Source organism: Leopardus geoffroyi, chromosome D1 (assembly GCF_018350155.1).
Source record: "Leopardus geoffroyi isolate Oge1 chromosome D1, O.geoffroyi_Oge1_pat1.0, whole genome shotgun sequence".
Lineage (NCBI taxonomy): Eukaryota > Metazoa > Chordata > Mammalia > Carnivora > Felidae > Leopardus > Leopardus geoffroyi.
The window spans coordinates 15,880,659-15,904,644 of record NC_059329.1 but is presented as its reverse complement, the minus strand read 5'-3'; the positions used below and the strand labels follow the sequence as shown (position 1 = coordinate 15,904,644).

The following is a 23,986-nucleotide window of genomic DNA, read 5'->3' as shown; positions in this document are numbered from 1 at the left end:
ACATACATTAAACCAAAAAAGAATTAAAATGTTTTCATTGTTATATGTTCCACGCCCAAATCCTTTCAGGTCCTGATAATGTGGCAAGAGATCCTAACAACATTTCAGCAAGTTAGAAGGATCTCATCAAGTTAAAAAGCCGGCAGCATTCTTTCCTGGGTCCCATTTTATCTAAGGAGGACTCCCATGTGAGACCACAACAGTGAGACTAAACACATCCTTGTTCTGGGAGTGAAAAACTGATCCCAAAGAGAAGACCCATCAAATATACGCTCCCGAGCTGTGGTTACGCAATCTTATTAGTGTCTTCTACACCCTTTTACTGAGGGAGAACGAAGCAGAGTGCCAGGAGAGTTCTGAGTAGTGAACTGATCAGGTGGCTGAAGAAATGTCACCATCTTGCCATATGTATTCAGCTGGCTTGATTACTGCGTCCCGTGCTTAATATTACCTTCTTTGGTATCTGGCTATTTGCTGTCTACGCTTTACATGTCATCCCTCCAGGTTCCATAAGGGATTCGCGGCAAGGAAGGAGACCCACCCACTCGGCGCTCATTCCAGAGGAAGGAAGTCAAAGATAATGCATGGCCAGTATTCTGGCCTTTTCCTGGAAGGGAATGGCAAAGAAGGGGAGAGATGCCAGAAGCTGGGGGCACTGTAAAGGGTTCCCAAATCAGACAGAGTCGAAGTTCATGAAGGAGAGGGTCAAGGGTCAGGAAAGCACAGAAGAAGGAATTTGGAGGCAAAAGTGCAGAGGCCCGGAGCGGCATTCAACTAGGAGAAAAATATCCCATCGCAGACTCAACGACCCCCTCCCCTGAAGCTATTTCCTCTCTTACCAGAGCCTGAAAGGCCAGCAGCGACGACACGACAGAAGTCTTAGCGGCCAAAAGGTTCCCACTTCCGACTCAGCACGACAACCGGAGCTTACATCACGACCAGGCGCCAGGCCTTGCGGAATCTCATCCGGGCGCCGGAAACAGGGTGTGCCGCCCAGCTCGGGGAACTGGCGCGCAAATACCTCGACGGCGCATGCGTCAGCCTGGTGGGCGGGGCGGAAGTGCCTCTGGGCTCCTGGGGGGCGGGGCCGGGCTGGAGGAGGGGCTGAGAAAGACAGCATTGGGGGAGGTGGGGTGTCCGCGGGGCCGCCTGGAGCTTGGTGAAATACGAGTGTCGTGCCTTTTTGAAGCGGCTTCTGTTGCTCTTCATAGATTATTATTATCTATGAGGCAACAACAGCAATAACAGCAATAATAATAACATAAAATTTTGAGCTCTTATTAGGTGTCAGGCAGTGTGCTAAGATACGGTAGCTTTGGATTTTATTTTTCTTGCTGTAAAGTGTCAATATGCATGCTACAAGGTTACTTTGAGGTACACAAAGGCTGTGAAAGCAGCATACTTTCCAAGAGTGCAAGTGAAAAGACAATTCATAGAATGAAACACAGTATTTGTAAATCATATATCCGACAAAGGATTCACATCCAAAATATATAAAGAACTTTTACAACTCAACAACAAAAACTCCACACAATGTGATTCAAAAATGGGCAATGGACTTGAATCGACATTTCTCCAAGGAGGATATACAAATGGCCAATAAGCACACGAAAAGATGCTCAATGTCGCTAATTCGGGAAATGCAAATTGAAACTGCAATGAAATAACACCTCACATTCTTTAGGAAGAAGCCTATTACCAAAATAAATAAATAAATAAATAAATAAATAAATAAATAAATAAATAAAAAGAAAAAAGGAAAAAAAAAAGAAAAAGAAAAAAGGAAAATATGTGTTGTTCTCGAGAAGAAATAGCAACCCTTGAGCGTTGCTGATGGGAATGTAAAATAGTGCAGCACTTTGGGGAAATTTTTGGTGGTTCCTCAAATAGTTAAACATAGAATTACCATATGATGCAATAAATTCCACTTCTGGGTATAAACCTCAAAGAATTGAAGGCAGAGACTCAAACAAGTACTTGTACACCAATGTTTGTAGCAAAATTATTCATACTAGCCAAAAGGTGGAAACAACCCAAAATGTCCAGGGACGAATGAATGAATAAACAAAATGTGGTATATACCTACAATTGACTGTTATGCAGCCTTAAAAAGTCTGAAATTCTAATACATGCTGTAACATGGGTAAACTTTGAAAACATTGTTATGTGAAATCAGCCAGAGACAAAAGGGCAAATATTGTGTAATTCCATTTATATGTGGTACCTAGCATAGACAAATTCATAGACATAGAAAAGTAGAATAGAGGTTATTAGGAGCTGGGGGGAAGGGAAGAATGGGGAATTATTGTTTAATGGGTACAGAGGTTGAGATGATGAAAAGTTCTTGAAATGGATAGTGGTGATGGTTGCACAACACTGTAAATGTACTTGTCTGGTGAAATTGGAGTGGTGACACCACTTAAAATCAATAGGCACAAGATAGATCATTCAAAAAATAGTTCCGGGGGGCACCTGGGTGGCTCAGTTGGTTAGGGGTCCACTTCTTGGTTTCTGCTCAGGTCATGATCTCATGTTCATAGGTTCAAGACCCTCGTTGGGCTCTGCGGTGACAGTGAAGAGCCTGCTTGGGATTCTCCCTCTCTCTCTGCCCCTCCCCGTCTCATGCTGAATCTGTCTCTCTCAAAATAAATCAATAAACTTAAAAAAAATAGTTCTGGAATAACTGGATAGCTATACAGTTTAAAAGTTAGCCAATATATTTGGCCTTTGCATTAAAATGAATTCAAGATGGATCAAAGATTTAAACGTATGAAATGACACCATAAAAATGCTGGTGGAATTCATAGGAAAAAATTCTTAAAAGAATAATCTTAAAATGGGGAAGACCTTTCTAAATAGGAAAGAGCCTAGAGTGCTTGAGCTGCAGGAACTGGGTCCAGCCCTCGAGGGACCTGTGCCCTGACCCTCCCCAGTGGCCTTCTTTGTATCAGCTGTTTCTGCTGCTGCAGTAGATACTTTCAGGTGCAACTTCCTGCAAGGTGGGGCACCCATCTCAGGCAGGTTTTGTGCACCCCACTGACTACTCCACAGGGCCCTCGCTGCCGGTGGCCTCAGGATGAAAGCGGAGACCCCTGTGAACAGCACGATGAGTACTGAGCAAGCCCGCAAGATGGTGGAACAGCTTAAGAGTGAAGCCACCTTGTGTCGGATAAAGGTGTTCAAGGCAGCAGCAGACTTGATGGCTTACTGTGATGCCCACTCCTGCGAGGATCCCCTCATCACCCCTGTGCCCACTTTGGAGAACCTCTTCTGGGAGAAGCAGTTCTTCTGTGCCCTCCTTTGAATTGCTCTGTCCCTCCCCACAAGCTCTTCACCTTTCCCTCTCCTAGGCCCTTCCTTAGGTCAGTAATTGTTGTGAGCCCCCGAGGGTCCCTGCATCCCATCCCTAGCCCTTGTCCAACCCTGTGAGGTATTCTGAAGCTCTCTGTCACCTATCTGTCGACCCCATTTTGTCGCCCACTGCAGCTGAGCTCAAGTACCACCTGACTGGGGGAGGCCCCTTTAGCTCCATCCCCAGAAGGGCCGTCAGACTCTGCCAGCATCCTGCTGGCTTCTCTCTGTGACTGGTCAGACAATGGAGAGAGGGATAGCCCAGGGTCAGTGCTCTCAGTCTCACCTGGAGCTATGAGAAGGGTAAAACCATTTAAAGAATAAAGTCATCCAGGGGCGCCTGGGTGGCGCAGTCGGTTAAGCGTCCGACTTCAGCCAGGTCACGATCTCGCGGTCCGTGAGTTCGAGCCCCGCGTCAGGCTCTGGGCTGATGGCTCAGAGCCTGGAGCCTGTTTCCGATTCTGTGTCTCCCTCTCTCTCTGCCCCTCCCCCGTTCATGCTCTGTCTCTCTCTATCCCAAAAATAAATAAACATCGAAAAAAAAAATTAAAAAAAAAAAAGAATAAAGTCATCCAGACTCTCAAAAAAAAAGAAAAAAGGAAACAACCTAGAAGCCATAAAAGACCAATGAATTCTGCATTATATGCAGATATTTGTAAAATGTGCACAGAAAACCAATCATCATTAAGTCAAAGAACAAATACCAAAGTTGGAAAACTATTTGCAACTAATATCACAGACAAAAGATCTAGTTTCCCACATATGTAAAGAGCTGTTGCAAGTCAATAAGAAAAAGATAAAAAGATATGAGCCTATATATCATGAGAGGGAAAAACTCGTGGCTCTCATTTTTATAAGAAGAATGTAAATTAAAACTACACTGAGATGCTATATTTAACTTATCAGATTGGCAAAGCTCAAAACGTATGGAGTAAAAGACACTCTCCACTATTATTATTAGGAGTATATACTGGTCCAACCTCCATTAAGTGCAATTTGGCAATATTTAATAAAATTGCAAGTGCAAACACATTACAGAATCCAAATATCATTTATTCGTATTTGTTACAAATAGTCTTAAGCATGTTCAAATGTCACAACTAAAACTATGGAAATTTTAACTGTAAAAAGAAGACATAGAAGAAATCTTTGTGATCTTGGGTTTGGCAAAGAGTTCTTAGACATGATACCAAAAGCACAATCCATAAGAGGAAAAATGGATAAAATGGACTTCATCAAAATTAAGATTTCTTTGTGCTTCAAAAGTCACCATGAAGAGAATGAGAAGGCAAGCCGCAGACTGGTAGATGTATTTCCAAATAATGTCTTGTAATAAAAGACTTGTATTCAAAATATATAAGAACTCTTTCAATTCAACAGTGAGACAAAAAAAAAAAAAAAACTAAAAAAAAAAAAAAGATTTGAATAGACATTTCACGAAAGATGTAAGAAAGGCTAATAAGCATGTGAAAAGATGTTCAACATCATTAGTCATTAGGGAAATGCAAATAAAAGGTCCAGTAAATACCATTTTATACCTACGAGAATGGCTATACTAAAAAAATATATAGTAACAAATATTGGTGAGGATGTGGAGAAACAGAAACCCTCACCCATTGCTAGTGGGAATGTAAAATGGTACAGGGAGTTTCTTAAAAAGCTAACCAGAGATTCACCATACAACCGAGCAATTCTTCACACCCATGAATCAACCCGAGAGAAATGAAGACACCCACACAAAGATTAGCATGAGAATGTCCAGAGCAGCTTGTATAATTCCATTTATATGAAATGTCCAGAAAAGGCAAATCTGATGAGACAGAAAAGATAATAGTCATCGCCTGGGGCTGAGGGTGGGAACAGGAATGACTGAAAACAGCACAAGGAATCTGAAGAAGGCGATGAAAATGTTCTACAACTGGTTTATGGTGATGATGGTACAATTGAGTAAATTCTCTAACACGGAGAACAGGAGAAATTGCTTAAAATGAGTGAATTTTATGGTATGTAAACTACACCTCAATACAATTATTTTTTTTAGATGACACTTATGCAATGTTAGTCATTACAGCATCGTAAGAACAAAATATTGGAAGCAACTTAAATGTCCATCAGTAGAGCATTGGTTAAATAAAATATAGCATATCTGTACAACGTGGCTGCATTAAAAAAAAAGTTCCTTTACTTATTGATATGAAATAATCTTAAGGTTATTTTTTTAAAAAGTTTATTTATCTATTTTGAGAGAGACAGAGAGACAGAGAGAGAGGTTGGGGCAGAGAGAGAGAGAGAGAGAATCCCAAGCAGGCTTCACGCTGTCAGCACAGAGCCCAACGTGGGGCTTGAACTCATGAACCATGAGATCATAACCTGAGCTGAGATGAAAAGTCAGATGCTCAACTGACTGAGCCACCCAGCTGCATCAATCTTAGGGTTTTATTAGGTGAGAGTGCAAGATGTAGATAGTATGATACCATTGGTGTGAAAAATAGGGAAAGGGAGAATAATGTGTACTTAAGAGTTTGCTTGTGTATGCCTAGAATACTCTGATTTATAACACCTTATATGAAACTAGTATGTTGTTTTGTCTCTGGAGAGGACAGCTGAATGGCTGGGGATGGAGGTGGAGGGAGACCTTTCATTGCATATTTAAACCAAGTAAATTATGACACATACAAAAAGTAAACAAAAATTAAAACTTTAAAAAATAATATTCAAATAGAGGGGGTTATTAGATCTTTTCAATTTTCTTTTACAGAAAAACTACCTTCCAATAGGTGGCGCTCCTGCAACACCATACGTATTATTTTCCTTTAATTTTGTTTGATTTTGAGAAAAATCCAAATTTGTTCTGATGGCCTTTCTTCTCCATTTGTCGCCTTTGGGAAACTTGAATCTAGATTTAGGGCTGAAATTCTCTCAGCTAGGAGTGCTCCAAAACGTATTGCTATGTTCCTGAGACCTATCCAGAAGGCAGGACACCTGGATTGAAAAAAGAAAAATTGGGGTGGGTTCAGAAAACCCAATAATGCTTGGGTCTTGTTTTCCTGATAGACACTTTTCCTGCTTGATTGAATCAGAACTTCTGATTGATTGATTGGCGGATTGAAAGTTAATAGAGGTCAGTGGTTCTTAACAAAAGGTGATTTTGCCCTGGAGGAGACATTTGAAATATCTGGAGATTTAAAAAAAAAAAAAGAAAAAAAGTAAGGTTTATTTACTTTTGAGAGAGAGGGCAAGCGAGCAGGGGAGGGGCAGAAAGAGAGGGGAGACACAGAATCCAAAGCGGGCTCCAGGCTCTGAGCTGTCAACACAGAGTTGGAAGCTTAACCAACTGAGCCACCCAGACGTCCCTATGTGGAGATATTTTTGATTGTTACGGCTGGGGGCACCACTGGCATCTGGCAGATAGAGGCCAGGGATGCTGCTAAAAACCCTACAATGCACAGAGCAGTCCCGCACCACAGAGAATTATTTATCAGTCACCCACTCTCCCCTAAGCTTTAGAGCTGGTTGGGGAAAGGAGACAGACTTGGCAGCAGTTGGAAGGGCAGGTAAAGGAAAGGTAATTTTTTAGAATTGGTATAGAAGAACACACCTACTTTGAGTCCTGAGTTCAATTTTTCCTCAATTGTTTTCCTTGAAGGTGGCTGTAATGGTCATTTTCCCGATCCTTGAGGGGCTAAAAAGGACAGCACGGTCATAAACTCATCCTTCCTCCCCCTCTCTGAATTAATTTGATGCATATTTATTGAATGCTTTTTCACGTGCAAGCCTTTGGCGTGGGTGCTTCCCTGTCCAGGGGGTGGAGAGAGGACAAGGGGGAAGGGAGGCTCTGTATACAGTTTCTTTGTGTGTCCCTGTCAGCGTGTCCTTCAACTTTTTCTCACTAGATCCTGACCTCAGTCTCTTTCAACCCTTCTTTTTCTTTCATCCGTTCTACTCAAAGGGTAACTATGTAATCATCTGGTATGCCCTAAGTAGTTCCTTATCTGTACGGTATCCTCCAAATAACTTGTCTCCCCCCCCCCCTCCAAATTTTACCCCGAATTGTAGCAATGTCTCTTTCACTCCCCCTTCCCTTACCTGGTAGAGCTGGTCATTGGACAACAGAGTCTGCTTGTCCGAAGCTGCACAAAAAATAAACAAAACACTCAAAGTAGAGTGGCTAATAAATTGGGTTCTATTCACACACTAGAGTACTAGCTAGCAGTAAGAATTAGTGAAATACATCTTCATACGAGAATACAGATACATCTCACAAGCATGTTTTTGAGTGAAAGAAACACACACACGAGTATCTGCTGTATGAGTCCACTGACATAAGGAGTGAAAACAGGCAAAATTAATCAATGTTGTTAGAAGTCAGGATAGTGCTCACTTTGAGGGCTAGGGAGAGGCCGGAATTGACCACAGAGGGGACTTCTAGGGTGTTGGTAACATTCTCGGTCTTAAACTGGGTGTTGGATTCATGAGTGTGTTTGCTTTGTTTAGCTGTATGCTTGTCACTCATGCATTTTTCTATATGTAGGTTTTGCGACAGTGAAGAGTTTTTTAAAAACACGGAGGAAAATCAGAGGGAGGTGGATCTTGTGACAGGCATGCATGCTGTGAAAAAGCGGTGTCCTTTTCACCCAACTGTGCGTGTCCACAACGCATGCCTACCTCGTCTCTTCTATTGGGTCTATGTCGGTAGGAAGGAAACTGAGGGTCCTAGGTGGCCTCCTCTCTCATTCAAGAACCTTCTTCTTACCTCTTGACTGGCGAACTCCATCCTGTCCAGCAATGAAGTAGACCCCAACAGCAAGGAAGAAAATGCTGATGATCTCAGCGAAGACAAAGCCAGATATGGTGGCTCCGCTTAGTTCAATGCATTTCTGACACACTGTGGGGAAAGGGAGGGACAAGGTCCTTCAGGGTGTGAAAGTGGTTCTTCTGAATCTTTTTCTCTTGCCTACAAGTGATAATGCCTATATTTAGGGTTGCAGATTCCTCTGCGCATGGTATGGAAAGGAATTGCCTGGGAGGACGCCTGCACTAAGAATGCAATACTTCTTGATGTCCTTCTATGGCCCAGGTGTCCTGGGGAAGCAAGCCCATGTAGTCTTACCACCAGGAACTATATGAAATAGAAGGAAGATCAGATCTTCTTCTCCGTGGTCAACTGCCTTCTACATTTGATTGCCGCTCACCTTATAATCTCCTCTGTCTCCCCTAGCTACACCAACTCAGTTTATAGCAGCAAAAGCCGACTGCTCCAATCCGCGGGGGTCCATCCAAAACCAAACCAGGCTTTATAGGACCGGTTATGCTTTTCCAAGAAGATTGGGGGAACTGTGTTGTTATATTCAAAAAGAGGCAAGCTGAGATTAAGAGAGCCAGAACGGTTTCGTGTCTATTTCCATACTCGCCCACCCGGGGCAGGAAGCCCGCCAGAACAGCAAGTACTGATTAATTGTACGACAAACAAACCGAAGGGGATTACATACTTCTGAAATACACTTGGAGTGTTCTTGAGCGGTTCTTGGATCCTTGACACCAATATATCCCTTGAGGGTCCGTGAAACTGCTTCCCAGATTCTGTGTATTTTTATTCTTTTTGTGGGGCTCCATTTCCTTCCCATCTTTAAACCATTTGACATCTTTGTCTGGTGACTCACAAGTCAGAAGTACCGAACCATCTTCTCGATCGCTGTTTACTCTCACCACAGGAATTTCTGAAAAGGGAAAAAGCCATGGTCTGTTAAGGATCTCTCCTCTGAAATTCTCCCTGCCCTGGGGTATCAGGACCAGACCATTACAACAGTGCTTCTCAAACTTTAATGTACACATGGATCACATGGGGATCTAGTGAGAATTTCAGGTTCCATTTCGTAGTTCTGGGAAGGGATTGCAATGTGGCATCTCCCTGGTGATGCTAATGCTGTTGGTTCATGAGTCTCACTTTGAATAGGCCGTAGCTGCTAGTGTCCTGTTTCTACTCCAAGAACTAGAGAATGAATCGCTTAGCTACAGGACAACTGCCTGTTCATGACTGGCCACTCATCTGGAAGGCAACGAGAGATTTGCTATTTATCATTCATCATCCCATCCCTTCCATCACTCACTCCCGTAGGACCACTATGGTAGGAACCATATTTCTATGAGACTTGAGGACAGAAAGAAGCCATGCACCCTACCTTGTTTTGACTGGGCCAGAGTACCTGTAGAGATAGAAGACAGAGAGCGGATTAGCTGGGCATAGAGTCATTCAGATGCCCTGAGGTAGCATTTCCATAGTCATTTGAGGCCAAGATAGAGAGAGATCCTAATCTACGGGAGTGGACGGTATTTATACTTATTTCATTGAAGTGTAGCCTAAATCATCAAATTGAATTCAGGGTGCTGTATAATAATGTGTCTGGTGTTTGTCCTGGATTCCTGGGAGGGAATTTCTAAAGCCTTGGAATTTCATGAGCGATAGGATTGTCTGTTATTCTTAGTGGGCTTTTGGACCTTATATGAGTTTATGCTAATGAGATGACTCAGGATGGGGCTGGTCAAGAACCATGTAATCTAGGACTTTGAGCCCTGGAAGGGAAGGGGACTGGAGATTGAGTTCCGTCACATGGCCAATTATTCAATCAATTATACCTATGTCATGAAACCCCAATAAAAACTCAGTGCACAGGCACCTGGGTGGCTCAGTCAGTTGAACGTCTGACTCTTGATTTCAGGTTGGGTCATGATCCCGGGGTCGTGAGATTGAGCCTCATGTTAGGCTCCGTGCCGAGCAGGGAGCCTGCTTGAGACTCTCTCTCTCTCCCCCTCTGCCCCTCTCCCATGCTCACACGCTCTCTCTGTCTCAAATAAACAAAACGAAAAAAAAAAAAACAAAAAAACAACAAACCCAACAACAACCAAAAACCTCAGTGGAACTTCCTTGTTGGTAAACACAATGTATTAGGAGGGTGATGTACTCTGATTCCACAGGGAGAAAGCACAGAAGCTCTGTGCTCAGGGCCCTCTCAGACTTGACTTTATGTGCTTCTTCGTGGAGAATCCTGATTTTATTTTTTTATACTAAAACCGTAATAGTAAATGCGGCACTTTAGTAAATGCGGCACTTTCCCGAGTTCCGTGCGTTGTTCTAACATACTGTCAAATCTGGGAACCCTCCAGAGTTGTACCCCGTGTGTCAGAAGTGTAGGTGGTATGCGAACCTCTGAACTTGTGCCTGGAATTTAAAATGAGGGCAGTCTTGTTGGGGACAGTGTGCCCTTAACCTGTGGAGTCTGATATTAACTCTGGATGGTTAGCATCAGAACGGTACTGCAATATTCATAAGGGTATTGCCTGTGTAGTCTGGAATGCTCTATTTTTTTTTAGCAGCTAAAATTCTGGCCAAACGTGGGCTTGCACCAACTAAAGCCCCCCCTTTTAAAAAGTTTTTTTTTAATGTTTCTTTATTTATGAGACAGAGAGAGACAGGGCATGACTGGGGGAGGGTCAGAGAGAGGGAGACGCAGAATCTGAAGCAGGCTCCAGGCTCTGAGCTGTCAGCACAGAGCCCGATGCGGGGCTTGAACTCATGGACCGTGAGATCATGACCTGAGCTGAAGTCGGACGCTTAACCAACTGAGCCACCCAGGCGCCCCTACCAACTAAAGACCTTTTTAAAGAAATGTTTATTTATTTATTTTGAGAGAGCGAGAGAGAGTGTGAGCAGGGGAGGGGCAGAGAGAGGGAGAGAGAGAGAGAGGGTCCCAAGCAAGCTCCGTACTAACAGCATGGAGCCCAACCTGGGGGTCAATCCCACGAACTGTGAGATCATGATCTGAGATGAAATCAAGAGACCCTTAACTGACTGAGCCACCCAGCCACCCCTACACTAAGTAAAGACTTTTTAAAGTACGTACTTCTAGAATCCTCAGCCTTGGTGATCCGTTTTTTTGTGGAAACCCTGGATGCCGTAGGGGAGGTAGGTATTCAATAGCCCTCAAATCTGTCTCAAAACTCAGGGTAGTAGAGTTGTATGGTAGGTGTACTACAGAGCACTGACACGGGAATTCAACTCAAATGAGTTTAATCCAAACATGAACTAAGCACTGTTATGTACCTGGCATGATTAATCAGGATGGAAAAAAAGACTGTAATATAAGAACTAACTTGCTGCTTCCAAAGGGTTTACAATGAAGTAGAAAAAATAAATATGTATGTAATTAATATAAGAGAATTTGTCAACTATCTTTAGTACTTCCATGAGTGCATATGAAAGGGGGTAGAAGCTATTGATTTTGCCCAAGAGTGAAGGACAGGGAACCTTAACAGAGAAGGTGACGTTTGGCTGGGCCTCAAAGAATGATTAGGAATTCACCGGACAGAGAAGAGCATTCTGGGAAGAAAGAAGAGACGAGCAAAGACACGGGTTGGAAAAGGACAGAGAGGTAGTGCGTCTAGATGTAGAGCGTGTGATGGGGGCAGAGAGGGCAGAAGTGAAGTATGATGGGAAAAAAAGGTATGATGGAAACGGTTGGAAGGAGTCGGCTGTTTTAGAACTTCTAGCAGGACTGAACGGATTACTCATAGTACCTAGTACAGTATGTGGAACATGGTCAGAGCTTTACATTTGTTGAATGAATGCATGAATGACTGGATGATTGAATTAAAAAAAAAAAAAAGAAAAGCAAGACAAACCGTTAAGAAGATTTCTTGCTAGCCTTTCTTCCTGACCACCTGGTCACCATGGGAGGGACAAAGAGGTCCCTCATTCTAACTCAGATTTTATAGGAGAGAGCGTCCATCCACCCGATTGCTGACATCTTTTAATTTTGCTTCTCTGAGTCTTACTCCTTTTTAGGATTTGAGAACTCATGTAGCCACATTTCCTAGGTTGACTAGCGAGCCAACAGAGCCCCAGAAAGGAGGCATTGTCCAAGTTCACACAGCTCACTGGTGGCTTGTCTTCTTCAAGTCCCCCGCTCAGCCATCACCCAGCTTGGTTTCAGCAAGTGGCATTGCCTTCCACTTAGTTCACTGAGAATGTAGATGCCGTAATGACCTTCTCTGGCTTCCTTTCCATCTACATGCCTACCCATGACTAAAGCCATCTTCCTTTCTCTTTGTCTCAGATGGTAAGGTTGTCTTCTCTGCATCCTTGAGCCCACTCTTGACTCCATCCTTCCAACATCAACTCCAGGACCTTGGTCTACTATCGTTTCCTTCAGCCTAGAAACGTGCTCAAATTTCTCTCACACTCAAAAATAGTTCATCTTAGACCCTATTTCCTTTTCTACTTACCACTTAAACTCTCTTCTCATCCAAACATCTTTAAAGAATAGTCTGGGGGTGCCTGGGTGGCTCAGTCGGTTAAGCATCCGACTTCAGCTCAGGTCATGATCTCACAGTCTGTGAGTTCGAGCCCTGCATTGGGCTCTGTGCTGACAGCTCAGAGCCTGGAGCCTGTTTCAGATCCTGTGTCCCTCTCTCTCTCTCTCTGCCCCTCCCCTGCTCATGCTCTGTCTCTCTCTGTCTCAAAAATAAATAAAAACATTACAATAAATAAATAAATAAATACAGAAACAAACTGAAAATTCTTGAAAAAAGAAATAAAGAATGGTTTGCATTTGGCGCACTTTATCACCTGCCCTGTATCTTCTACATGTTTCCATTCAGTTTCCACTCTCATACTACCCCACTGAAACTGTTATAAATCAGGCATGGCCCTCCTTTATTTTGCCAAATTCCACAGATTTAAACTTTTAAATATATTCTATCAGCAGACCTTTCTATAATATTTCATACTCTTGGTGATTCTTTCCTTCTGGAAGCTCTCTACTCCTTTGGTTTTCGATGGTATTGCACTCATCTGGTTATTCCAGCCCTGTGATCATCCTCTTATCTCTTCTTCGACATGTTTTTCTCTAATGACCCTTTAAAGGTTAATATCTTCTCAGTTCCATCCTCACTCCTCTTCTTTGGGGATCTCACATTGTACTTGTGTGATTTCAACAACTTTTGTGGTTTTAGCCTCCCCCCGGTATGTGGAGAACCATCTCTAGTCCAGATTCCAGGCATTGACCCAGTTCATCTACCTCCTATTGTTTATTTCCAACTGCATATTCATATAGGCACCGTTTACTGCACCTTACAATCAATCTGGTGACACTGAAGCTTCTCTCTCCAGTTAGACTATAAGCTCACTAGGGCAGAGGTTTTTATTCATCCTTATATCCTTCTAGCCTGTTATGTAATAGGATCTCACTCATATTTGTTGACCAGTTGACCAGCTGACCAACCGAGTGAGCAAATGCCTTATCGGTCTGTCTGCTCCCTACTCCAGCTCTGCGTTAAGAAACACATACTTTTTCTCTTCAGGTTCCTGCCCTGTGCCCTTTGGGGCTACATTCGACCTAAGATGGCGGCATCCGGGTACTCTCTCTAGCCTGTAAAGTCCTCTGTTTTCACTTCTGAAGAGACAGGGACCCCGTATCTCTCAAGGGACACTGCTTCTCTCTGGCAAAGAACAGTAAGAGGCTTCATTTTTGCCCTTCCTTCTCGGAATTCTAATGTGATGGCTCTGGTAGGCTTGAGGTTAGAGATCCCAATATTGTTTCCCCCCTGGTGATGATCTCTTCCCCTGAGCCTTCCTCCAGGCTGCCAGAACCCCTTACCTTGAAGAAGAGTGACGGCCAGGATGAGGCCAGCCAGCTGCTTCCCCTGCTCCATGCCAGTCTCTGTCTTGTCCCTCCAGAAGCACTAAGCAACCCCTAGCAGCCAGCTGACCTGTTGAGCAGCTAGTCTGGCTCCGCCCAGCATCCTTCAGGCTGGGGCCCCTGTGAGAAAGCACGAATCTGAGCCTCCACCCTCTACTTGAAATGTGGGCAGAAGGGGGCCTCAGCAGGGCTGCAGGTGCAGATGTATTTTGCTTTTCTGTTAAGGAGTGGAGGATGGGAGGTGGCAAGAGGAAGAGGGAGAGAGTGCTGGATCCCCATTTCAGGGACAGCTTGCACAAGAAAACCCCTTGGGTTCTGGGTAGGAGTTGGCCTGGGCCCCTTACTTCGTGAGAGAGGTAAACATCTCTGCCACAACCTGTTGCTAGGATCTCAGCCGGTTGCTTGTTGCTAGCTGCTGTTGCCAGAACGGAGGAATTTAGGTGGGAACACTCGTGCTCAGGGCTGGAGATCTGAACACAAGCCCGTCTCAGTCCAGGCCCTTGCTCAGGAATTTTTCACTGCTCTTTTGAGACAAGGTCGTCAAAGAAGTGCCTGCCTGGAAGAGAATAGGAAGAATAATTGCGAGGGGACAGGCCATATATTTCCAAGGGCCAGAGCCTGAACAGAGCTTCCAAGATGTTAAGGTTCGTCTCCCTCAGCAGGTCAGTCAGTGAGTCAACAAACACGTACAGAGATCTCGTTACGTGCCGGGGACATGAGCCAGGTATTGGAGATACAGAAGGGAACCACCCAACCCACGCATCTCTGCCCTCGGGTAAATTATAGTCCAACTCCGGCAGTGTAGAGAGTTTGGACCCTCATAGGCCTCAAGGGGAAAAAGTCCACCTGTCTCCTGGGGAGGCTCACTCTGCCTGTGGGTCAATCATATTGTTTTTAATAGCTACTTCTCATTGAGCAAATATGATGTGTCAGGCACGATGCAAACCTTTTGTCCAAATCATTATTGTGATACTGAGGGAATTAGGCTCTGAAAAATTCCCTGACTGGCCCAGGCCCACTGGGTAGGCAGTATTGGAGCCGGGATTCAAATGTCTGGCTGAGGGCGGTGGGGGCGGTTGGTGGTGGTTCCAAAGCCCAGCCTCCTACTGGTGGGAAGCTACTTAGTCTGGTATCCCAGGCTGCTCGAGGAGGACCTTGGGCAAGGTCCCAAGAAAGCCCAGCAGTGGGAGGAACCTTCTGGGATGGCTTATGGGATGGGGCTCACAGCTTTTCTCTAGTGTTTTGAGAGCTGGCTGTTTTCAGGTGGTGAGTAAATGCAGTTATTCTGTCGACAGAAATTCTGCAATTGTTGGTTTTCACCAGTGACGCAGGAACGAACATTCTAAATCTCCTTTTACTTCCTGGAGGTCTAGGCAACCTTTTTCATAGTCTCTACTCTCCCTCCCACCTCACCCCTAAGCTCACTGCTTGGAGAAAGACCAATTCGCACCTGCTTCTTTCCTACCCCACCCCCAGTCTACCCTTACCCTGACAGTTTCCCATCACCAACGGCAGAGAGCAGAGAAATAGGCGTTTTCTAGTTCCTCCCCCACCCCTTTACTTTTTCCGGGTACCGTGAGTCGGTTGGGGGAGGGCATCCTCTCTCACCCTGGCCGCTCATTCTGAGACCCGGGGCTGTCTGCTGAATGAATTCTGCCGGAAAATGGAACACTCCAGTTTTCTGGCCGGCCTGATACTGTCTGTCCTTCTCTCCCAAGGTAAGGCTTCTCCAGGTGGTGGGGGCATCTTGGGGAAGGGACCTCAGGGGCGTTGGAGAACGTCCCTCCCTTGGAGAGGGACATTACCACCTGGAGGGAGCTCCACTTGAAAGTCCTTCTCAATGCTAGCTTCAAGTCACAAGGCAGAGCTGTCAGGAGAGCAGGGTTGGGATACAGCCCAGGGCTTGGGTTTGGGAGAGAGGCTCTTGGCTTTGACGGACTCTAGGTAGGCACGCATGTTGCCCTTGAATGTCTTTTTAAAGGCCTTAGGCCAGAGATCTCTGCAGGAAATGTTGTGGTCTGCAGGGGTCTGAGCCTGGGCTGGTAAGGGAGCACTATTCCTTCTAGGGCAGAGGGTCTCTGGGATCTAGGGCTCTTACTCATTTGGCCATCGTTTGTCACCACCAAGAGCCATGCATGACCCAGCACTCAGGGGAAAGTTAAAGAGAAAGTTAGCTTTAGGTTGAACAGGAAGGAGGGCAGATTTAGGGTCGTAGGCTCATCAACTCATTTGTTTGCCTGGTTTTAAAACCGATAGTCCCTTGTTCCAGAAACCGTCTCAGCCTCAGGCAAACTGGGACTAACGCTTTGGGACATCCAGGATTTCCACTGGAAACAGGTTCCCCGTGGGAGACACGACTGACTGTAGGATGTGCAGCCTCTGACGTGCCTGTATCTCCCTGAGCGAGTGCACACACATGTATCATCCTGGCCTGCTTGAGAGGCATGAGAAACAGCTCTTTTGGGGGATTTTCTTGAGGATGCTCTTGTATTCAAACGGGTACCTGAATATGAAGTTCAGGGAAAAATCTGGATTCCACTTTCCCCGGGGATTGGAGATACAGATTCTAGGGCCTCTGTGGGCTCTGGACATGCTCTCAGTCAAAGCAATTCAGGGGATCTAGAAAGACGCTGTACATACGCCTCCAGCCTTTAAACTCCCTACAAGACTTGACTTGTATGGAGCCCCACGAATGAATTTGATAAAACTGTTTTTCTGTTCCCCTCCCCCTAAGCAAGGGTAGAAAACCTAAAAATCTTTACATGGCATTTGCCCTGGGTCTCCTTCTGGATCACTGGGCTGGTAATTCATACTAGCTTCTCCCCTCCCCCTGGTCAACTTCTCCTTGTCCCCTATTTGTTCCTTGTAATTCTAGAAGTTTTGTTGGGGAACAAATGTAGACATCGTCAGCTGAGGAACGCTCTTCTGCCTTTCATGTTTCTCGGGTGCTTCCGCAGCCTACGCTCCCCTCCGACTTCCTTTTATTTATTTATTTTTAATGTTTATCTATTTTTGAGAGAGTGTGACTGGGGGAGGTGCGGGGGCGGTGGACAGAGGGTCTGAAGCAGGCTCTGCGAGGACAGCAGAGAGCCAGGCAGGGCTCGAACTCCCAAACCTGAGCCAAAATCAAAGGCTCAACCAGCTGAACCACCCAGGTGCTCTGAAAGTGGTCCTTTTTAAGTATAAGCCTCAGCAGAATAAGGCATCTGCTGGAGATCAAACAGCTGACTTGAATCATGGTATTCCGCCCCCCCCCCCCAAGTGAGTCCCTACAAGATATCCGTGGAGGAACTGGAGGACAAGGTGTTGCTGAGTTGTAACACCAGCATCATATGGATGGAGGGAACGATGGGAACGCTATTCCGCAACGATACAAATCTGGACCTGGGAAAACGCATCCTGGACCCACGAGGAGTGTATACGTGCAAGAGGCCAGACGAACAAGACAAGATACCTTACACGCAAGTATATTATCGAAGTATGTGCCTTCTGGGCCCTTGGGGTTGAAATGGGTGGGACCTCTGGCTATGAGAACTTCAGAGCCAGAAGGGACTATAGTGGACCAATCTGTTCTCCAAACAAACTGGGCTCACTCTTGTAATGGTATAAGCCAGACTTTGGAGCCCTCGGAGTGAGAAAGAGCTTAGCTGGTGGAAAAACAAAACAAAACAAAACAGGAGGGGCTTGTGACTCAAGTAGTAGAGGTTTGGTTGGGAGAAAGGTTTGGCCTACCGCCTTGTTTACGTTCCTACAAAGCTGACATTACTTCTTGGCTCTTCTTGGGGATTCCTGGGGATAAAGGGCACAGGTGGATGTAGCCAGGGCATCAGCAGGCCTTTCTCCAAGGGTCTTACTGACGTTTGGGTCTTGGTGTGAGAGATCCCGGAGCCGCCCTAGGGAGGCAGAGATGCTTCCCTGGTCTTGAAGGCTCCCCTTCCCCCTCAGTGTGTCAGAACTGTGTGGAATTGGACTCAGGCACCCTGGCCATCATCATCATCTTGGACATAATCGCCACTCTTTTGCTCGCTGTGGGGGTCTATTGCTTTGCGGGGCATGAGACCGGAAGGCTCTCTAAGGGTAAGTGGACGGGACGAAGTGTGTGTGCGTGTGTGCATGCTTATGTCGTGGGTGTGAGTGTGCCCCTGTGAAGCATGGGGCTGGCAGTGGGTTGTGTCTCATCTGGGAGCCGCTCTTGCAATCTCCCAGTGACTCCTAAACCTGGTTCTGGGAAGACCTGTGCCCATCTCGCTCACGCGGACTTCTGAGGATGCCACCAGCTGCGGTCGTCCTGCAGGGTGCGTGGGGTTTCACTGTCCCATCCTCCTAGGCCCCTGATGACTCTTTTTCCCTGGTTCTTCTAGCCGCTGACACTCAAGCTCTCCTGGGAAATGACCAGCTCTATCAGGTGAGCCCTGAGGGGGAGGAGCCATGAATGGGGGGTGGGGGGGGACGGGAGGGGACATGAATGGATGTGAATGGATGAAGGGTCCTGGTGGGGAACTCATCACAGGGGATGTGGGGGCTGGAAAACTCAGGCAGGAGCTCTCATCTCTGGGGTCTGCTGGGGTCCTCTCTGGGAGAATCCTGACTCTGCCTGCCTCACTGTTCCCCCTTCTCACCTCCTAGCCCCTGCGAGATCGGAATGATGCTCAGTACAGTCATCTTGGTGAAAACTGGCCTCGGAAGAAGTGAACCGGAGACCGGTGGCTTATAGGAGTATCAGCTACATCGACTGCACCTCCTTTCCTTGTTCAGCCAATAAAGATGTCTTCTCTCCCTCAGCAGGTGCCTGGACTTTTCAAGACTGCCGGGCAAGGCACGGGAGTTGTCCTGCCTCAGTTGGGCCCTTGCCCTCCCTGGCCACCTGTGTCCTTCCTTCACTGCTTCCATCCCTCTGCCCCAGACGGACCGTGTGACGGGCACTCTCCCACCCCCATCTGGCCCACTGGTGCTTGCTGCCCGGTGGGCTCCCTGGGTGCAGGGCTACTTGCTGCCTCCGGCCCCCTAGTGCAACCCCTTAAAGGCCTTGGCTTTCTCACCACAGCCGAGGGCGGGCTGCTATGTTTAGAGACTCAGCCACACAGAAGTTTCCATGACATCGTAAGCAGAGGAGGTGGGAACATCAAGGGCCCGGGAGACCATTTCTTATCAAGATGTGGAGGTTTCTACGTAGGTCTGCTCAGGACCCTTTCTTTCCTCCTGTATAGAAGATACCGTTCACCTTCCTCTTCTCAGAACTTGTCCCCGTCCCACCCCTGCCTTCTGCGTCACAAAGTAACATCAGAAGCTCATCAGCAATCCAAATGCGTTATTCCTCTTCAACCACTTGGAAAGCTGGAATTTGAGAGAGCACAGGGGCCAGGGATGTTTTCAATACATGTCATCTTCAGCTAGTGGTTAGTGGTGGTTCTGAAACCTTGGGAGCCTGAGAGATTTATTAAAAGTATAGACGCTCGATGGGGGCGCCTGGGTGGCTCCGTCGGTTGAGCGTCCGACTTCGACTCAGGTCATGGTCTCACGGTCTGTCGGTTCGAGCCCCGCGTCGGGCTCTGTGCTGACAGCTCGGAGCCTGGAGCCTGCTTCCGATCCTGCGTCTTCCTCTCTCTCTGCCTCTTCCCCACTCTTACTTTGTCTCACTCTGTCTTTCAAAAATAAATAAATGTAAAAAAAAAATTAAAAAAGAAATAGACACTCGGGCCTCCCTCTCGGAACGTGGCCCCCAGGTGATTCTGAAGCACCTCCAGTACAGAGAGTCTCTAGTTTAGAGGAAGAGCTGAGGCCACTGACTCTTTTGAGGCCCTTATGCTCGTTCCTGTCCACCATAAGGGCAACCCTTCCCTTTTGTTCTCTGAGTTAGAGTAATTGGAAGCACTTCAGGACAATTTAATAAGAGTGGGAGTTCCCCAGACCAGGGTTTCCAAAGGAGGAAAGAATTAACAACCACACAGCCAGGGATCTGTACGATTCTGCCCACTATCTTCTCGAGCTATACGCAGATGTTAATTTTGTTAGCGACAGAATGAACTTGTAATTTACACATGCTTGGACCATGGTTACGGTTTATTTCTACCCTTTCTATCCCTACTACCGTAGTCCTCTGAAACCTGCCTCCCGCTTTCACACTGGGCTCCCTCCGCCTTGGGCAACTTAACCGTGGCTTCTACAGCACCAAGGCTTGTACCCTTCCCATGCCCTGCACACTTCTCTTGTATTCCTCGTATGCTCGTACATCCCCCTATACCTCTCTCCAGTCCTCAACATTGGGTGCACTTGGGACTCCTCTGCGCTTTGGAATCTCCAAAGATTCTGATTATCTTGGGCTAAGGCATCAGGACTTTAAAAACGGCTTAAGGTGATTTCAGTGTGAAGCCAAGGTTGACAAATCTGCCCTCCACCTGAGCCCTCCTGGAAACTTGCGTCCCTTTGGTTCTCTTTTTGGTGCTTTGAAAAAATAGCTTTGCTGAGGTAAACCGACATGAAAAACCTGCATGTATTTAAAGCGTAAAGTTTGATGTTTTGACATATGTATGCACTTGTGATACAACACCACAGACAGGTAATGAACATATCCAACAACGTGAACAGTTTCCTTGTGCCCCTTTGCATGCAATCCCTCCCTTATTTCTCTCCTTATCCCTCCACCCTCCAGGCAACCGCTGATCTGCTTTCTGTCATTATAGATTAGTTTTTGTTTTTCGAGATTTATATAGAAGTGTAATAATGTAACATGTACCCTTTTTTGGTCTGGCTTCTTACACTTGAGCATAATTATTTTGAAATTCATACATCTTGGTGCATCAATCAATAGTTTACTGCTTTTTACTGTCCAGTAGTATTCCATTGTATGGATATACCACAGCCTGTTCATCCATTCACCTGCTGATAGTCTTTTGGGTTATTTCCTGGTTTGGGCTATTACAAATAAAGCTACGATGACCAGTCACCATAGAAGTTATTGTGTGGTCATTTGATTTTATTTCCTTTAAAAAAAAATTTTTAATGTTCATTTATTTCTGAGAGAGAGAGAGAGAACGAGAGAGAGACAGAGTGAACGGGGGAGGGATAGAGAGAGAGGGAGAATGTGAGGCAGGCTCCAGGCTCTGAGCTGTCAGCACAGAGCCCGATGTGGGGCTCAGACCCACAAATTGTGAGATCATGACCTGAGCCAAAGTCAGACGCTTAACCGACTGAGCCACCCAGGCACCCCTCATACGCTTCTATTTCTGTTGGACAAATACTCAAGAGTGGAATGGCTGAGATGCAACTTTTTTTTTTTTAAGTTTACTTATTTACTTTGCACGTGGGAGCAAGTAGGAGAGGGGCAGAGAGAGAGAGAGAGAGAGAGAATCCCAAACAGGATCTGCACTGTCCGTGTGGAGCCCCACGTGGAGCTCAAACCCATGAACCACGAGACTATGACCTGAGCCAAAGTTCGACCCTTAACCAACTGAGCCACCTCTGAGATGCAACTTTGAAAGAAAGTACTCTGGCTATTCTAGGTCCTCTGTAGTCCCATGTGAATTACCTTCTCAGTTACTACAGAACACCTGCTGGGGTTTTGATCTGGATCATGTTGAATTTACAGATCAACTTGGGGAGAATTGACTTCTTAATGATACTGACTCTTCCAATACACAAACACGTCTTTTGTCAGATTTACCCCCTAAGTATTTTATATTTTTTGACGCTATTGTATATGGCACTTTTAAAATCTCAATTTCAACGTTTATTTATTTTTGGGACAGAGAGAGACAGAGCATGAACGGAGGAGGGGCAGAGAGAGAGGGAGACACAGAATCGGAAACAGGCTCCAGGCTCCGAGCCATCAGCCCAGAGCCCGACGCGGGGCTCGAACTCACGGACCGCGAGATCGTGACCTGGCTGAAGTCGGACGCTTAACCGACTGCGCCACCCAGGCGCCCTAAAATCTCAATTTCCAACTGTTCACCAATAGTATCTAGAAATACAGTTGTTTTCGTATACTGATCCTGTACCCTGAAAACTTCCTAAGATCACATATTAATTCTAGTAACTTTTTTTTTTTTTTTTTTTTTTTGTAAAGTTCATCAGAATTTCCACACAGATGATCATGGTGTTTGTGAATAAGGACCGTTTAACTATTCGATTTCTAAACTAGATGTATTTTACTTCTGTTTCTTGGCCTATTGCGTTGGCTACCTCAAGTACCATGTTGAATAGACGCGGAGTGAGGACATTCTTGCCTTATGCGTGATTTTAGGGGGAAACATTGTCTTTCATCATTAAGTGTGATATTGGCCATAGGTAGGTAGGTTGGTTTATTTTTTGAATTTATGTATTTTATTTTTTAGTAATCTCTACATCCAGCATGGGGCTCAAGCTCATGACCCCGAGATCAAGAGTCGCATGCTCCACCAACTGAGCCAGCCAGGCTCCCCTCTTCTTTTTATATGTTATTAGATTAAATTTGTTAAAACTTAGTGAATAATTCTTGCGTCTATTCAAAGGGGATATTGGTCTGCCGGCTTTTTTTGTTCTTCTTGTAGTGTCTTTGCCTGGTTTTGATATCAGCGTTTGGCATTAAGCGAAGGCATTAAGCCTACTTACCAGGTTACCTGTTTCATCGTCAGTGAGTGGAGTGCCTTCTGCTCTGTCTTCAAGCTCTACCCATCCTTCCCTTCAAGGCCCAGGCGAGGTCTCTTCTCTGTGTTGCTCTCTCCCTACCACGGCAGCTCTCCCAGCTTCTCCCGGGAACACTGTCCGCAGCCCTCACGGCCGCTTAATCTCATTTGTTTTTCTGTTGGTGTTCAACCTTCTGCATTCTTGGCCACCCTTCTATAATCGCAAGCTCCTTGAAGGCAAAAACTGTTTGTTTGCATCCCCTTAGCGCTCAGCACAGTGCTGGTCTGCCACACGAGTGGGGAGAAAAGCAGTCGCTGAAGAGGTACCTAAAGGATTGACTACAGAGCTTTTAAGCCGGGAAAATGGCGAGCACTTTTCTACGGTCACAGCCGGCACACGTTGCTGCTCAGAGCGTTGGAGTTGGACAGTCCCGGCTGCTCGTTCCAGCGCTGTCCCTCACTAGCTGTGCAACTTCAGTAAATAACCTCTCCGAGTCCCCTGACCCCATCAGGGCAACCTCTGTCTTATCTGCCTCGTTGAGTTGTCGAAAGGATTAAAAATGAGATTACGCGTGGAAGGCGCTAAGGGCGATTTCTAGAGCATAGTCAACGTTCACTAGACATGGGCTGCTATCGCTTGGATCACCCCGAGCCATACCTCCCTGTGTTCGTCATCAAGGGACACAAGGGCCAGATTGCTGATCAGCAGCTAGGGATGGTCGGCATCACAGAGTCTCCTGGTGAGCCTGCGTGTTGAGTGTGCAGAGGCAAAGAACCGTCGCTTTAACAGGGACCGACACATAACACAGTCCCAAAGAGCCAGCCGAGGCTGAGTGTGCACGCCATGTGGCAAGCTGCTAACCGCGAATGGCCTTTTCGGTCACGGCCACGCGCAGAAATAGCCCTGTGGTGAGCAGGGAGGTTTCTGAGCACAGAGAGGGAGAAGGGGGCCCGCTGGGGCTTGTCACAGCTCCAGCCTCCGCCACGCCACCGGGTGTAGACGGAGCACTCGGCGCTGGGTCAGGGCGAGGCCTCCCACTGGGCCCCCCAGCCCACATCCTGCCGAGCCAAACCACAGCAGCTGCCTTCTGGCTGCTGGCTCAAAAGGTGAAGGGAGGGGTGCCTGCTTGCTCCACAGCACATCCTTCCCCGTAGGCCGGGCTCAGCCCTGGCTTCCTTTCCCAGGCAGCTTGTGGAAATCAGGGTCCCCAGCCCCTTACACCTCATGCTGCCCATCCGCCGCTTTCTCCTGCCTTTGAAGGCTTATGCTTCTGTCCCTCCGTTTTCTTTTTTTTTTTTTAATTTTTTTTTCAACGTTTATTTATTTTTGGGACAGAGAGA

At 46.2% G+C, this 23,986-nt stretch overlaps 4 protein-coding genes across 9 annotated transcripts in view; 2 read left to right on the top strand and 2 right to left on the bottom strand.

The window, feature by feature from the left end:
• The window catches only part of UBE4A (ubiquitination factor E4A), a 35,836-nt gene extending 34,826 nt beyond the window's left edge, over positions 1–1,010 (bottom strand). For both annotated transcript variants that reach the window (XM_045482995.1, XM_045482996.1), the window contains exon 1: positions 840–1,010. The gene's annotated coding sequence lies outside the window, so the exon portion shown is untranslated. The remainder of the gene's footprint in view (positions 1–839) is intronic.
• Positions 1,011–2,578: 1,568 nt separating this feature from the next.
• Positions 2,579–3,685, top strand: LOC123600746 (guanine nucleotide-binding protein G(I)/G(S)/G(O) subunit gamma-3-like). The gene has a single exon (XM_045483006.1). The coding sequence runs from the start codon at positions 3,077–3,079 to the stop codon at positions 3,302–3,304; it is 228 nt and encodes a 75-aa protein (XP_045338962.1). The 5' UTR covers positions 2,579–3,076; the 3' UTR covers positions 3,305–3,685.
• A 2,348-nt stretch (positions 3,686–6,033) lies between these two features.
• On the bottom strand, positions 6,034–14,176 carry CD3G (CD3g molecule). 4 transcript variants are annotated; one of them, XM_045483001.1, is made up of 7 exons: positions 14,004–14,176; positions 9,531–9,554; positions 8,841–9,068; positions 8,105–8,236; positions 7,438–7,481; positions 6,950–7,033; positions 6,034–6,333 (listed from the first exon to the last, which is right to left on the bottom strand). In XM_045483001.1, the coding sequence occupies exons 1-6, from the start codon at positions 14,056–14,058 to the stop codon at positions 6,968–6,970; spliced, it is 549 nt and encodes a 182-aa protein (XP_045338957.1). In that variant the 5' UTR covers positions 14,059–14,176; the 3' UTR covers positions 6,034–6,333; positions 6,950–6,967. The 4 variants fall into 4 exon arrangements, with proteins under 4 accessions (XP_045338957.1, XP_045338958.1, XP_045338955.1 ...); XM_045483002.1 differs by having other exon boundaries at positions 6,954–7,033; XM_045482999.1 differs by having other exon boundaries at positions 6,034–6,526; positions 6,954–7,033; positions 14,004–14,175.
• Positions 14,177–15,324: 1,148 nt separating this feature from the next.
• On the top strand, positions 15,325–18,826 carry CD3D (CD3d molecule). Of its 2 annotated transcripts, XM_045483003.1 has the most exons (5): positions 15,343–15,763; positions 17,308–17,523; positions 17,991–18,122; positions 18,407–18,450; positions 18,672–18,826. In XM_045483003.1, exons 1-5 carry the CDS (start codon positions 15,709–15,711, stop codon positions 18,735–18,737), a joined length of 513 nt encoding a protein of 170 aa, XP_045338959.1. In that variant the 5' UTR covers positions 15,343–15,708; the 3' UTR covers positions 18,738–18,826. The 2 variants fall into 2 exon arrangements, with proteins under 2 accessions (XP_045338960.1, XP_045338959.1); XM_045483004.1 differs by lacking the exon at positions 17,991–18,122 and having other exon boundaries at positions 15,325–15,763.
• Positions 18,827–23,986: the final 5,160 nt, after the last annotated feature.

What these genes read in the sequence shown, in the direction of transcription:
- CD3D (XM_045483003.1), top strand. Translation starts at nt 15,709, where the DNA reads ATGGAACACTCCAGTTTTCTGGCCGGCCTGATACTGTCTGTCCTTCTC. An exon ending in CACGCAAGTATATTATCGAA is followed by an intron (nt 17,524 to 17,990) that starts GTATGTGCCTTC and finishes CTTCCCCCTCAG; the next exon opens with TGTGTCAGAACTGTGTGGAA. An exon ending in GACCGGAAGGCTCTCTAAGG is followed by an intron (nt 18,123 to 18,406) that starts GTAAGTGGACGG and finishes TGGTTCTTCTAG; the next exon opens with CCGCTGACACTCAAGCTCTC.
- CD3G (XM_045483001.1), bottom strand. Translation starts at nt 14,058, where the DNA reads ATGGAGCAGGGGAAGCAGCTGGCTGGCCTCATCCTGGCCGTCACTCTT. An exon ending in GGCCGTCACTCTTCTTCAAG is followed by an intron (nt 9,555 to 14,003) that starts GTAAGGGGTTCT and finishes CTATCTCTACAG; the next exon opens with GTACTCTGGCCCAGTCAAAA. An exon ending in ACTCCAAGTGTATTTCAGAA is followed by an intron (nt 8,237 to 8,840) that starts GTATGTAATCCC and finishes CTTTCCCCACAG; the next exon opens with TGTGTCAGAAATGCATTGAA.
- LOC123600746 (XM_045483006.1), top strand. Translation starts at nt 3,077, where the DNA reads ATGAAAGCGGAGACCCCTGTGAACAGCACGATGAGTACTGAGCAAGCC.